This window comes from Cavia porcellus, unplaced genomic scaffold (genome assembly GCF_034190915.1).
Source record: "Cavia porcellus strain 051 isolate PalLab524CR breed Dunkin Hartley unplaced genomic scaffold, mCavPor4.1 scaffold_38, whole genome shotgun sequence".
Lineage (NCBI taxonomy): Eukaryota > Metazoa > Chordata > Mammalia > Rodentia > Caviidae > Cavia > Cavia porcellus.
Window position 1 is genome coordinate 7819112 of NW_026947521.1, and position 15065 is coordinate 7834176.

A 15065-nucleotide genomic window follows, 5' to 3' on the forward strand; every position below is an offset into this window, starting at 1 on the left:
CCTTTGTATTACTGCTGTTTGTTTTTTTGTTATTTTTAAGAAGTTTTCCATTTCATGCTCCCATATTATGAATCTGCCCCCCAGTTCAGATAATCTATCCTTTGTTTCTTTCAAGCTGTTATGCCAGCTTTCGATAGAGTTTTTAGTTTCCTGGTAATCTCTTTGAACTTGCTTCATGTCTTCTATGTTTTTTCTATTTTCTCCATCAAACAATCCTCCCCTTTTTTTCTGTTCTTCCATTCCACCATCTGTTTTTTCTTGGGCAGGGCTTAGCATTTCTCTAACTATTCTACTTATATCTTGCTTTAGGTCATTAATAACTTCATTCCTAAACTCGTCTATGAGGCTCTGGAGATACCGCTTTATGTCTATTGGTGCCATGTCTGATACTACATGTTTCTCAGGATTGGAGGCCGAGGGCCCTCTTTTTTTTTTTTTTTTTTTTTCATCTTTTTCGTTTTTATCGGTACCAGGGATCAAACTCACAACTGCCTGCTTGCAAGGCAGGCGCTTATGCCGCTGAGCTAAATCCCCAGCCCCAGGAATACTTTTCTTTCTTTTTTTTTTTTTTATTATTTTTTTTCTTTTTGAACTTTTTTTTTATCGGTACCAGGGATCGAACTCACGACCGCCTGCTTGCAAGGCAGGTGCTTATGCTGCTGAGCTAAATCCCCAGCCCCTAGGAATACTTTTCTTAAGAGGCATCTGTGGGCATGGCAGGCACTGAGGATTTCCTGGATTTTTTTTATTTGTTTGCTTTTTGAGACAAGATCTCACGATATAGTTCAGGCTGGTCTTGAACTCATGGTTGTCCTCTTGCCTCAGCCTCCTGAGTACTAGAATTATAGGCATGCTCTACCATGTCCAGCCTCCATGATTATTTTTCAGAATAACTTTATATTCAAGTCCACTACATTTTAATTTATACTGCAGAATGCAACTGTTTTTCATTTTTATTTTTCTTAAAATAATTTTCTCTTTTAAAAAATAATAAAAACAATACAAGATCACTATAGAACATCAGAATACACACATTTTAAAAATTTTAAAAGCTGAAAAAAAATTTTAAAAGCTGAAATTCAGTTAGGCTAGTATTTATTAAATGACACAAAAAGTGAGACCATAAAGAAAAAAGATGATTGATTAAAATATAGGAAGATGAAGTTTTGTTCATCAAAACAGTACATTAAAAGGAACTAAAAATAAGTTATTTGTTATACATAAGGATTCTGTTGCAGAAAATACAAAGAATTCCTAAAAAGAAAAAAGAAAAAGATAGACAACCCAAAAGATAGTCAAAAGATGTGAACAGCACTTCTCAAATGGCCAGTAAACATATGAAGGTATCCTACACCTTGTTAATCAGTAGGGAAATGCAAATTAAAAATTTAAAACATATCATGACTACTTTCCAAGCAAGATAAAAAAGTCACACTGAGTGTCAGTGAGAAGATGGAAAATGGCAGATTGTAAACGGTGAAATTACAAGTTAATACCATCACTCTGAAAAAGTGAGGAGAACAAACCACCACCACCTGTACACCCCAGGCCCCAATGTCTAATCTCAGGTACATATCAAAGAGGAATGCATATACATGTTCACCAAGACACACACTCAAGTGTCCACAGCAATATCATTCATGATAGGTGAGAAATGGAAACATCACAAAAACCTCTCTGCTACAGAATGGATGTCACAGTAAACACACAATGCCGTGCTGCAGTGAATAAGCAACCTACAGTTCGATAATGATGGACTCTCACACATAACGCCAAGCCAGAGAAGCCAAACACAGGAGCAAACACAGCATGGTTCCTTTTACATGAAACACCAAAAGACAGAGCTCAGCGGTAGTCCTACAAGTCATTATCACATGAACACTTAGTGGACGACATAAAGGGGCTCCGGGGGTTTATAACATTCCAGTTTTCACCTAGAGGCTAGTTACACAGATGTGTTCAACAAGATGTACACTTATGATCTGTGTATTGTTTGTACATAAATTTAAATAAACCTGCTTATTTGCTGACATCTGCCATTGGAAGTTAACTATTGTTAACATTTTGTGAAATAATCTTTCAAACTTCCTGCTTTTCTCTTTTAAAATCATTAAATGGAATAACAGCAACCATCTGATATTTGGTCAACATTTATTAGTCTCCTACCATATGCCAAGGATTGAGGATACAAAGGTTGATGATCAAACTCTAGTTAAGAAAGAGATGGAAAAACTGTATGAAATAAAACAATGCCAGCCAAGGACAGTGTTACAATAGAGCAGTGAATATGGTCCCATGATAGTGCTGAGCTTGGAACATGCAACTTTTCCAGCAATCTTCACAAAGAATGAGCAGTTTCTGAAACTGCCCTGGGTTAGAAGGAAGACAGTGTCAGCAGGGACAAAGACATGCCAGTTGTGGAGTATACTGCATCTGTTTAGACAGAATATATTTGAGCTGCGGAGTACAGCTGGAGCTAAGTTTTGTACCAGCAAGAGGCTTAGTAGAGAAGCCTGGGTGTAATCATTGGCTTCTGCTTCAGTGATGGCTTTCCTCTCCTCAGTACTGCTGGCTTCCAGGGCACCCAGCTCTCTGGGGTCCCCAGGATGCCCTCCTATTTCTCTGCTGCTCCTTCTCAGTCTTCTTTGCTGGCTCCTCCTCTTTTGCTCAGTTTCAATGCTGGAGTGTCATGAGGCTCAAGTGTCTTCTCTTATCTATTTATATCAATTCCTTGAAATCATCTTTCTCTATCCCAAATGTGTCTCCCTAACTCTGTAGTTTTCATCCAGCTGCTTACCTGACATCTGCACTTGTTTGTCCCACAGCCACCTGCAGAACAATGGGCCCAATACAGCTTCCCCTCTCAGCTGATGGCAGTTCCTTTCTTACAGCAGTATGGGCCCAGGTCCTAGAGACATCTTGGCTCCTCTTCTTCCTCTTACATCCTTCATCCACTTCATCAAGAAACAAAATCCACTTCATCGTTCAAAAATACGTCTTAAAACTGATCACTTCTCTTTTATGCACTGTGATCTCATCCAAGGCATGGTTGCCTTTCCTTTGATCATGATGATCTCTCTCCCTCTATCATCTATTCTCAACACAGTAAAATGATCCTTAAAGTGAGAATCAGGTCATCTTTCTCTTCAATACCAACAATTAATGACTCTTCATTTTACGTGGAGTCAAAGCTCAGATCTTACATTATCTAAATCTCACTTCCAACCTACTATTTCCCTCCTACCATCAACTCTCTGACAAGGACAACTCCTATTCCTTGTCCCCTTGCTCACTCTGCTCTGGCCATCTGGCTTCCATACACATGCCAAGTACAGGGCTGCTCAGTACAGGCGCTCTCTCTCCAGCTGCCACTTGTCCAACTCCTTCTCTCAACTTTTTTTTTCTCACATGTCACCTTCACAACTAGGCCTATACTTACCACCTAATTAAGAAATGTGAACACTCCATAAACACACACACAATTCCTTAGCTTTTAAAAATTCTACTTTTCTTCCACAGCACTGATTACCTTCTAAAATACTATATAATTCATTTACTATGTCTATTATGTCTTGCTTGGCTCTCCTCACTAGATTATAAAGGCAGCTATCTGTTGTGTTTCAGAACAGGGTCTGCAACATGGACAGCAATATAAGGCTTGTTAAATGAACAAATAAGTCAGTTGGATTCACAAGAAGATTTGCTTTATCCAGCAATTTCCTTTCAATTTCTATGTTGTAGAAAACTTGGAAAATGATACAAACTACAAATAATAAAAGAATTCACAATTCCAGTACCCAGAAATAAATGCTGTTAATATTTTAAGTACAATCTTTCCTGTCTTTTTTCCACAAAGATTTGGCTTTCCATAGTTGCTGTCATATTGAAGGTACCACTTCTTCGCACAGGCACCAAAAAATACAGTCCCCCAGGACATGTATCCTGCAACACTGAAGGCTTTCGTGTGTAGGGGAGGGAAAGAAAATGGTATCTTTGACAAATCAAAGGGTAAGGAGCCCAAGTTAAGGAAGACAGAGATAAGCGAAACAGGTGGAGAAAAGAAAAGCAGGAGCCAGGTATCATCAGACGGAACCTTTATAACCCTTCAGGCAACAAGTGAAAAAGGTCTGGAGTAGATAGTAGCAGAGGTCATTCTGATATAAACATATGATGATTTATAATAAAAGTCAAACCCAATGCATTACATAGTACTTTAAAAATAAACTACATATTTTTAAACTTTATTTTGAAAATTAGCATTGTTATAAATGATAGGAAGTAATGTTACCATTTTTGTTATTGGTCAAAATGTGTAAAAATGGTACAACCCTTATGGAGAGTACTTTAGCAATCTGTATCAAATGTTTAAAAAATATGCAAGCCATTTTACAACTCCCCAACCATGAATCTAAACAATATATGGAAAACACTTCATGCATTCAGATAGTCAAGACTGCTTCACAATAACAAAAATCGGAAGTGATTAACCACTTAAACATATTATAATAATTTCTATTAATGATATAAAGACATCAACATGTTTTATCTTAAGGGATTTCTAAAGAGACAGAAATGGCTCCAGATGTGTTTTCTAACATAAGTATAATTTTTTCAAGTTTAACTGTATTCCTTAAAGATACATGGAAAAAAATCTTTAATAAGACCCCACACACACCCGCTCTTTCTCTAAAAAAAACTGTCTTTCTATATTAAAACTTCAATAACTCACTCACTCACTTAAATGGCTTTTCTCCCTTTCCTGACTTTCCCACGTGCTCCACCTGGAGTGAAAGGTACATTTCAGACATGGACTTGAGTTCCAAAACTCAGTGTGTGTGCAGCGGCAGCACTCACCTGTGCGGACACCAGCAGGTGGGTTAGGAGGACGATGAGGAGGACGTACCACTTCTTTTTCTCACAGGCATCAAAGAACACAATCCCCCAGAACACGTGCAGCAATATGATGGCCAGCGTCATGAAAGCTGAAAGACAGCCAACTGTTAGTGCCCTGTCATGCACACAGCAGACACCAAAGCTCACTGAACACCCTGTCACTGTGCTAGGGCACGGGTCCCGCATGCTGTAGCGAGACTCAGAGCACATGGGACAGAAACAAGGCCTTGACATGTGCACTAACAGTCACCTATAGAAGCGGCTTTTCTCTAGAATGTGAACCTGCTTGACAAAAACACTCTACTTGGATCTGGCTCTCAAATGGTTTCCCTGCAGTAAGAATGCAACAAGATTACTCTGAAATCTAACCAACTTTCCCTCAATTAGCCTTTGGCCCTATTTGAGAAAGACTTCCAATTAGAAGAAATACCTTCTGTTGAAACAAATCTCCTTATCAAAGTAGAATTTTCCTTTGGAATATTTTTTTAAAGACTAAAGAAAGAATAAAGTATTAAAAATCACTGTAACTATCTAAGATTTTTCTTAAGCACGTGGTACTGAATTTGATCAGTGCCTATAGGTTTTAATGTAGAATACTGTGTGTGTGTGTGGTATACATGTGTCCTGGATAATATTCTTATGTTTTACTTTTTGATATGAAGTACCCTTTAATACAAAAAATACATTCTTTAACCAACAGAAAGGAAGCTGTACAATAGAGCTGTACAATTTCAAAAATTTCTTTGAGTCCTGACACAATGGCTGGGCTTCAGGGTAAGAAGGATGCCAAACTTAAAAGCAAAATGGAAGACTTTTTCTAACCAAGTGAATGTTTGGCCCTTAGTTTCCTGATGCGGTCAGCATTTCAAGTGAATTCCACAGGAAGTGTCCCATCTTCCTTCCTGCACGATCAGACTACTTAGCTGCAGTCTACTGCTTCATCTCTCATTCTCAAGGACAGAAAAAAAAGACTTGCTGTCAGTCAGGCATTGTTCAACCAGTGAGAGGCAAGATGCTCCTCATTATGCCAGGGCTTCCAGGGTACAGTCCAGCCATCTTACTAGCTGGATGGATCACATGCAGTCATGAAGCATGTATCATGAAAAGGCAAGTTTTTTTGAGAACTAAAAATGCATAGTCGTCACAATTTTGAGTGCCATGAGGAAGGTGGTAGAACATTTAAACCAAGATTAATAAAAACAGTATCTACATAGTTCTTGGTAAGGCCTAAGGATAAGAAATAAATTTTCAACCACAAAAGGAGTCACCATGGAGGGACTGGGCTGCTTGGGAATTAACATGAAAATCAATTCTACTGAGGTACCTGGTAATTGGCAGAAAATATGATAGAACAAAATAAAATACACCAATTTTTTTTCTTTTGAGAAAAATGGCTCCTAAGGGGTAGCTTGAGGTGACTTTTTCCCTCATGGCCTTGCTTACTCAGCCATCCAGAGCTTGAAGGGCCTACCATATGAGCAAGTGGCTATGAGCTGCTCATCAGAAGAAATACTCAAATCTGTTTCTTTACCTTTGTGGCCTGTCAGTCTTCAGTGGGGACCAGCTTGGTTGGGTCCAAATCTTGGCTGGACTGTCATAGGCGCCTTTGAGTAAGAAGTTCCTATGGATAGGCTCAAACCTGACTCCAGTCACTAAGTTTTGATGGGCAGGGATGGTATAGATGCAACACTGCTGTGAAAGGTCCCACATTTTGCAGGTGTTGTCACCACTGCCAGGTGCAATGTGGTAGCCATTAGGGAAAAACTTATTCCATAGGTTTCCTTTAGGTGGCCTTCTAGGAGCATGATGTGACATCCTGTAGATAGGTTCCAAACTTGACCAAAAGCCAAAGAGCCATCTTGATGGAAAGCAACGTTATATACAGCCATGCTGTGGCCTTCCTGATGCAGGATCTCCTCTGAGCCTCCAAATCTCCTCACTCTCACAAATAATCATAGCAGGTGGTGCCCAGGAAACATCCTGATGGATGCCTCATTACTCAGGCCATGCACACATAGGCCTTCCATACCTACTACTGGTTCATCATTGTCAACACTCTAAAGAATCTCCAGCAGCACAAGCCAGCTGACACCTTTTTGGACCAAGGAAACAGCAGACTTGGGATGAAGCACAATTATTGCTCCTACATTTGTAGTATGGCCTCAAATTATGTGAAAGAGGTCATGATCAGGAACAGACCAGAGCTTGCAAAGCACACTCCAACAAGCTGTGGCATTTTGGAATTGAGACTAAAGTGAAGAAGGAAATTGGCTGATCATCCCCAATTTGGCTGCAGAAATTATTCAAAGACCAGAGGGATTTGTGCAGCTCTTGCATCTGGGATACTCTAGTTGTCTCGGGAATCTTAGTGAATAGTCACTGATCCACAGTCTAGCCACCTTCAGGCTGTTTGATCCTTCATGGTACTAGGTTTGCAGATGCTCTTCTTTGAACTTCTTAGACTTCTCATCTTTTTAAAGGCATCAGCACCGCCCATGTAGGGAATAATTTTTTTTTTTTTTTTTTTTTTTTGGTACTGGGGATTGACTTCACAGGTAGGCGCTTAAGCTACTGAGCTAAATACCCAGCCAAAAAGGAATAATCTTAACCTTTCTCTTCTTTCAGCAGAGCCCGCTCCAAAAAGTATGGTGGGCTCCCCCAAGGCTTTGAGGCAAGCCTTGACTTCTGAGTCATCTGTGGAAATGCTGATTTGTCGAACATGCTGCCTTCTCTCAAACTCAGTCAACACTTCTGCCTGTTGTTCAATGATGTGCTCTTCAATTTCAAATACTCCTCCAGAAGTTATATTAATATTTCCTGCTTCAATGCCTGCTTTAAATCCTTCTTTTTCCCAAATCCCAGACTCTTCCTTGGCAAGGCAATCACTTTCCCTAACTTCCAAACTTCTGTAATAGATGTGTAGTTTCTTCACAACAGGAGCAACTAAGTCAGCAGGGGCTTTAGTTTCAGTTGCTGTGGAAGAGGCTCGTAAAGCAGCCACACAGTGCTCCGGGGCTGTGAGACTCCAGCAAAAGCCACGCTCTAGGTTACAGATCAACACTCTTTATTTAAGTAGGCAAGTTTTCACATTAACATCCATGAAATAGGAAAACTCCAGGCTTGGCAATTCTCTGGCGAAAAACAATCTAGCACTACCAATAAAATGAAACTTTTTCATAAATGGTTCTCAAATTAATAGGTCATCAGGACCCAGGAATTTAAAAGAAATGCAAATCATTGGGACCCATTCCATACCTGAACCAGAAAAACTGTTGGTGGGACCCCAACTGTTAGAATCCCACTTTAAACACAGCCTTTCAGGAGACTGTGGTACATGGTCAAGTTTCAGAACCACTGCCTCCAGAAAAATGTGCACAAGAAGATGTAGACTAGAATATGTCAGCATTCTTTCTATAACCAAAACTGTCCACTGTTACCAGAATGGTAGAATAAATCATGGTATGTTCATGCCATAAACTACTACAGATGACCCACAATATAAATAATCTCTAATGCTGAATGAAAAAAAGTACTGTGGGAAAATGAACAGTATTTCATTTGTATTAAAAATAGCAAAATAATATTTAAAAAGATGTAACTGTTGTAGTTAAAGTAGAGCAAACTAATAAATTCTGTGTGACAGTGTCATTGTTTCAGTAAATATTGGTAAATATTTTAACTGACAGGGAAGCAAATAAATAGCTTTTTAAATGTTGAGGCCAAGGCATACTAAACACAAGGGTGTATTTTAATCCCATTGATGATTCTGGAAAGGCAGGCTCCCTGGAGATACATGCCTGGTGATAGTGTGGAATTGAGACCCATAAAGATGCCCAGAAATTGAGGGTTTTAAATCTTCTCTACATTGAAAAGATCAAGGCAGAAAGTGGCACAAAAGCAAAAGCTTATTTTTTTAATTATTAAGTGTTCACACCTTAGAACTTGTGAGACTAGGTTTTCTAAATACTAGCTGCCAAGTGCATGTGAAGGGAAAGCAAGTGTCTCTGCTTGGCAGCCGGCAGTTGCCCCATCTCTCTGTGCATCATCATCACTGCTGGCAGGAGCCAAGTATGCCACTATGGTCAAGTCTTAGACTTAACTACTTGGGAAATACTTTTACTGGTGGAATGTTCAGTCTATTCTTGTCCAATAAAGAAACATTATTCTGAAAACTTCAAACAGGCATTATCAAGACTGCTCCTGACTTATTTCCAAATTCTAGGTATTTCTTAGCCCTTCCTACTAAGAAGTCTCTGACAGAATGACTTTGCTCCAAAATGAAGTCCAGACATCTCAGACTAGCATTTAATGCCCTTTACACCAGGGACCCAATCTCCTTGAAAACATGTCCTCTGCTAATCTTCAAGTATATCCTTTATAGCCCAAACCCAGAACTAAACTCTTCCCCATTCATATTCTCTCTCTGTCTCTGTCTAGCACAGCACTCCTTTTACCTGAACACTGTTCTCTCATAACTACCCTTCCTCATTTCACCTATTCAATCCTTTTTTTCTTTTCTTTTCTTTTCTTTTCTTTTCTACTGTGATCAAACCTAGGGCCTCAAGCATGCTAAGTAAATGTCGTAGCTAAGCCATGCCTTAGCTCAGCCCAACTTTTCTAAAATTTTTTTCAGACAGGATCTTGCTAAACTGCCCATGCCGACCTCAACATACCCCAATCTTACAATTTAAGATCTAGCCTAAATGTCACCTCAGTGGACAGTCCTCACAGGTACCCTTCTCCATACGTTGTATACTCAACACACATTTGCTGACCACCTAGCCAGTGGTGGCAAACCTATGGGACATGTGCTGCAGCCGGGTGTTGGAAAGCTCCAGAAGGTTCGCCATCACTGGTTTCAGTACTATACATATGTATCTTTGGAGACAGACCATCCTGACTCAGAATTCCCACCTCCACTGTGTGGCTCTGGATAAGCTATTAGCCCTCTTTTAGCTTCTCTTTTAATTCACTGCTTTGTTGCGATGAAGAACGGGGCTTGGTACACCGCAGCTTTTCCATAACAGATGGCTACTACGTGCTATGTTCTACAGACTGAAGATGAAGGACAGGGCCCTTAGCAAGCTGTACTACCAGGTAGAAAAGCAAAGCAAGGTAGCAAGCAATTTCCATTTTCACCCAGGTGTTCTGGGTACTTAAGTATTCATTAAAAATACATTCTTCTTCACCATTGTGAACAATTTCTTCTTCTGACTTTGTACTACTCTTACATTTATTTTTTTTCTCTCCTCAACAAGTATATTTAGGGGCTGGGGATTTAGCTTAGTGGCATAAGCACCTGCCTTGCAAGCAGGCAGTCATGAGTTCGATCCCTGGTACCGATAAAAACGAAAAAGACAAAAAACAAAACAAAAAAAAACAAGTATATTTATTCATGGCACAAAATGGGCTAGGCAGTTCGAGGCACTGGGACAATGGCAATACACAAAACACAGTCTCATGGGAACTTTGCCCATCTGCAGATTACTGTTTTACTAATACAGTATCTAAAGGAGGTCTCTAACTCTTATTTAGACAGCTAGCACTCATCTCCAGTTGATGTGGGTGATTGTCAAGACCCTTACTATCACAAGGTGCTACAGTACAATACTAGGATTTATTGTTTATCCCCTCTGTAACTGATCAGAGATCCAAAAAAAAACTGAGGCCTGGACATCTAATGTATTGTGCCATATAAGAGTAGCTACAGCTACATGCATGCCATTTTGATACTTACTAGCAAATTAAATTCCAACTAAAAATGAAGATTTGCTAACAATATCCACAAAATACTACCCTTTAATTCCTAAACTTTTCTCAATTCATGTACCTATACATAAAATTCTAAAAATTGTTCAATGAGTCTAAAATTCACTTTAACATTTTTCTTAGAAGTAAGAGACAAATAAAACTTTTGTAAATTAATCATAAGAATATCAAGATTAGCTCATAACCCAGATTAATAAAAGGAGCTTCCACAATCTTCAATATTCTGGAACATCTAGAAAACTAAACAATCCTAAAAAGTACTGTACATCCGTCTGTGACAACTATAGTAGTCTGGTTTGACAATGGATTTTGTTTTCTGATAATATTCTAAGTCAAATTCTTTTGGCAGACAACATTTCACTCTAATGTACACTTAAGCAAAATGTTTCAGTGTTAACTTTAAGAGGCAACACTTAGAAGCCTGGGATTTAGCTCAGCACTGTAAGCGCCTGCCTGCCAAGCATAGATTGTAAATTTGATTCCTGGTATCAAAAAAGGCAACATTTCCCATTTGGCTCTTTAATCAATTTCCAGATTATACCCCAAATGCTCTACACACAGACCTGTAGGTGCCTTCATTTTCTGAATGCCCTTTTCTCCCTCATTTCTCCTTCTGTCCGTCCTTGTGAAAGCAAGGTTGGAAGACAATAATTAATGCTAATACTGGATTACTAAGACAGCAAAAAACTCCTGTCACATACTGAATCACCACTACCATGTCAGGTATCTCTAAGTCACTGCAGCCACTATCCAGCAGTAACACAGCCAACACCTAGCCTTAGATCTCTAGAGACAGGCTGTGGACACCAATGAGCTTTTAGTTTCTTTTGCTAAGTAATAGTAAGGGTTCCATGAAGTGAGAGATTCCCATTCTTCCAAGTCATAGAAACTTTCAAGATTCTTGAGACATACCTATTCATCTAGCACAAGTGGAAATCAGAGCCCAGAACTAAACCACTGTTTTTGAAAATTAAATATAAGTGACTGCACATGTTAACAGAATTTACTGTTTCATATTTATCAAAGTGTTCTTCAACCACATTTTTGAGCTGCATGAAATGCCAAGATGATTTTATGTTTAAAGTCCTCCCAGGAAATCCTAAAAAAGAATGCAACATCTTCTTGACTGGAGATCCATTAGAAGCTTCGTGATCCAGGTCCCTAAATGATAAGAAAAAACTCATTCCATAGTGTACATTACAACTACCTCCAGTTTAGGAGCTCATTTCATTAGCCACCGTGGGACACTTCCTCCACAAAATCAATCCAAGTCTGTCTTGCTCTAATGTAATGATCTTGACTGAGGTGGTCTGTAAACGTCCCTGGTTGTCACAGTGGGGATGGGATACTTCTGGCATCTAGTAGAGCACAGCCAGGGATGCTGTTAAATACCCTACAATATATAACATGTCTCACCAACCAAGAATTACCTGGTCATGATGTCAGCTGTGCTGTGGTTGAGAAATTCTGCTCTATCTTTCTGTCTATTGATCCTAAGAAGAGTCTTTAAAGTCACAAGCAACTTTTTCTATATGCACTTTAAAAAAAAATTCAAACTCCCTGTATTAGTCAGCTACTGACACCAACAAACCTGCTGCACTAACAAACCACACCAAAACTTGTCAGCTGGCAGTGCCATTGGAGCATAGAACCCAAGGCAGTACTCATATCAGCTGCATATACAAATCCATAATGGAGAACCACACCTTCAGGCAGCAGGGAGTCAATGGGGGCGCTCAGGACTTGATTACTTTCTAACAGTGCTTCACAGACTGCATGAAATCAACCAGGACCTTTCCAGGTTTGTCGTTGGCCTAGAACAATTTCAGCACCATCAAATTTACCTTAAAAAAAAAAAAAATGTTTGTTCCAAATCAATGCTCAAACCTTGTAATCCTGGTGCCATTTATAAAGCAAAACCAAGCCTTCTCAAAACTTCATTTAAAACAAAACTGGGGACAAGATTTGCAGTTGTACTAGAGGTGAGTTATGACAAAAAGGAAGAATCAGGAATTATTTCAATGACATAAGTTGGTCTGATCAACCAGAAGGAAGGAAATGCATCAACAAGAGAAGGAAGACTTTAAGGGTGCTCCAAAATTTTCATGAGACCAGCAATATTTCAAGTCATCCCACTGAGTGTAAGGAGAAATTCCCACTAGAGATAGCACAGCAGCTTACCAGCAGAAATAACACATCTCAATCTCAAGAAGAATACTCAAGTGTAAGTCCTTAGTGACAACTTTAGACTAATGAGAACAAACTCTCACCCCAAGGTAACCCTCAAGGTTGAATAATTCTTCAAAAGAACTGCCAAGATTTCCACAGAACAAAAGTAAGGAAATTTGGCTGAAAAATGTTCCAGCACTAGTAACAGAAAATGTCAGTACACCACCAAAGTATGTTACCATGTGAACAATTCCTCAGAAGCTGTGCAATGCAGAAGCCCTGATGTGAACAGTCTGACTCTGGCTGGCAGAAACATGGAGACAGAAGAGTACACTAGTCAGTGGTCCCAGCAATGAGGGGCATGTGAATGAAAGGCAGGCATGGAGCAGGCCAGCACTGATGCCAGGATTCCTGGCATCAACAGCACAAACAGGAGGCTGTGCAACTTGAGGTGCTAAAGAAGCAGTAAAGTTGAAAACAGAGTAGGTTTTCCCTTTCAAATCAGTGACAATGAATTTAGTGAACAAAAAGTATATTCCCATGAGGCTGAATGAAGAAATCAGATGACTTCCAAGAAGTATAACTTTTGTCTAATGCAGATCATCTTTAGAGGAATGTTTCCTTCTTATCATGTCTATTAAAAGAAACTCTGACACTTAATGAAGAAAAAGAAACAAAAAAGAAGCCAAGTGTGATAAAACATGCTTGCAATCCTAGCGCTTGGAAGACTGAGTTAGGAAGATCACTGTAATTACACAGTGAGACTCTGTCACAAAAATAATAAAAGAAACATCAAAAATTAAGGGCAAGAAGGTATGGTGGTGCACACCTGTAATCCCAGCATTTGGGAGGCTGAAGTAGCAGGACTAACGTGAGTTTGATGCCAGCTTGCGTTACAAAGTTAGTTCAAAGTTTGCGTGAACTGCATAGTAAAACCTTGTCTCAAAAGATCAAAAAAAAAAAAAAAAAAAGGACAGCAATGGATGAAGAAAACAAGAACCATTTCATGCATGTACAAGAGATAAACCCTACAGAACCAAGTGTGCAGTGCACACCTGTAATCTCAGCACTTGGGAGGGTGAGGCAGGAAGACTGCTGTGAGTTCAAGGACATCCTCAACATAATTCAAGGGCAATCCAGAGTACACAGTGAGACCCTGTCTCAAACAAATAAATACACAAAATTAAATCCTACAGTGAATGAAGAAGTAGAAGGCATTTAACTGCTTTAGTTGAAAAATACACAGCAGAGGCTAGCTACTCATCCCTTTTTTTCTGTTTTGTTTTTTTGGTTTTTTTGTAGGGGGAGGGGTTTGAGACAAGGTCTTGCTATGTAGCCCAGGTTGGCCTTAAACTCTTGGCAATCTTCCTGCCTCAGCTTCCCTAGTGTAGGGATAACAGATATGCACCAGCACACTAGGGTTAGCCAGTTATCCTTGAAAAACAAATGTGAGTGATTTAGAAGGTAGACGGGGCCAGGAAAATAGCTCAGCAGCATAAGCCTGGCTGACAAGCACAAGGTCCTGAGTTCAATTCCTGGTTTAAAAAAACAAGTGGCCTCAAATACATCTAGCAAAGCCATCATATCTTGAAGCCAATGTTGTTTTGCTGTTTAAGTAATCAGACCTTTCGATTTCTAATGCTAAAATAAACATGTAATCTTTTTACCTCATTTTGTTCAATAAATTGTTCAGAAGATCAAAATGGCCAATATAATGTCATACTTGACATTTTTAAAATTTTTTTAATTTTTAAATTTTTACACTTTATATTTAACATTTAATACTGATGCTGTATACTGCTTTACTTAACACTAGAAAAGTAACTACCTCTGGCATCAACTCAAGAAGAGACCTGTTTTGTTGCTGTTACCAGTTTTATAGAATGGTAGTCAGTGAATATAGGAATGTTTATCATTCAAGCTAAAAAGAAAGTTTCTTTAAACCTTTAATAGACTGCAGGTGTGGTAGTGTATGCCTGTAATTCTATTTTTTTTTTTTTTGTATTTTTTGTATTTTTTGTATTTTTACCGGTACCAGGGATCGAACTCATGACCGCCTGCTTGCAAGGCAGGTGCTTATGCCACTGAGCTAAATCCCCAGCACCTGCCTGTAATTCTAGCACATGGAGAAGATGAGACAGGAGGTTGACAAATTCAAGGCCAGTCTGGACTCTCGAGGAAGACTGTCTCTAACAAAACAAAACATGAACAAAGATGAATGAGAAAAGGAATTC

The 15065-nt window shown here is 39.2% G+C and overlaps 1 protein-coding gene and 1 pseudogene across 1 annotated transcript in view; both read right to left on the bottom strand.

Annotated features, from left to right (window-relative positions):
• The window catches only part of Aph1b (aph-1 homolog B, gamma-secretase subunit), a 41328-nt gene that overhangs the window by 7897 nt on the left and 18366 nt on the right, over positions 1–15065 (bottom strand). Inside the window, exon 5 of the mRNA XM_003463558.5 lies at positions 4855–4982. Coding sequence (XP_003463606.1) covers positions 4855–4982 — 128 coding nt within the window. The remainder of the gene's footprint in view (positions 1–4854; positions 4983–15065) is intronic.
• LOC106026160 (U4/U6 small nuclear ribonucleoprotein Prp4-like) lies at positions 4994–9743 on the bottom strand (annotated as a pseudogene).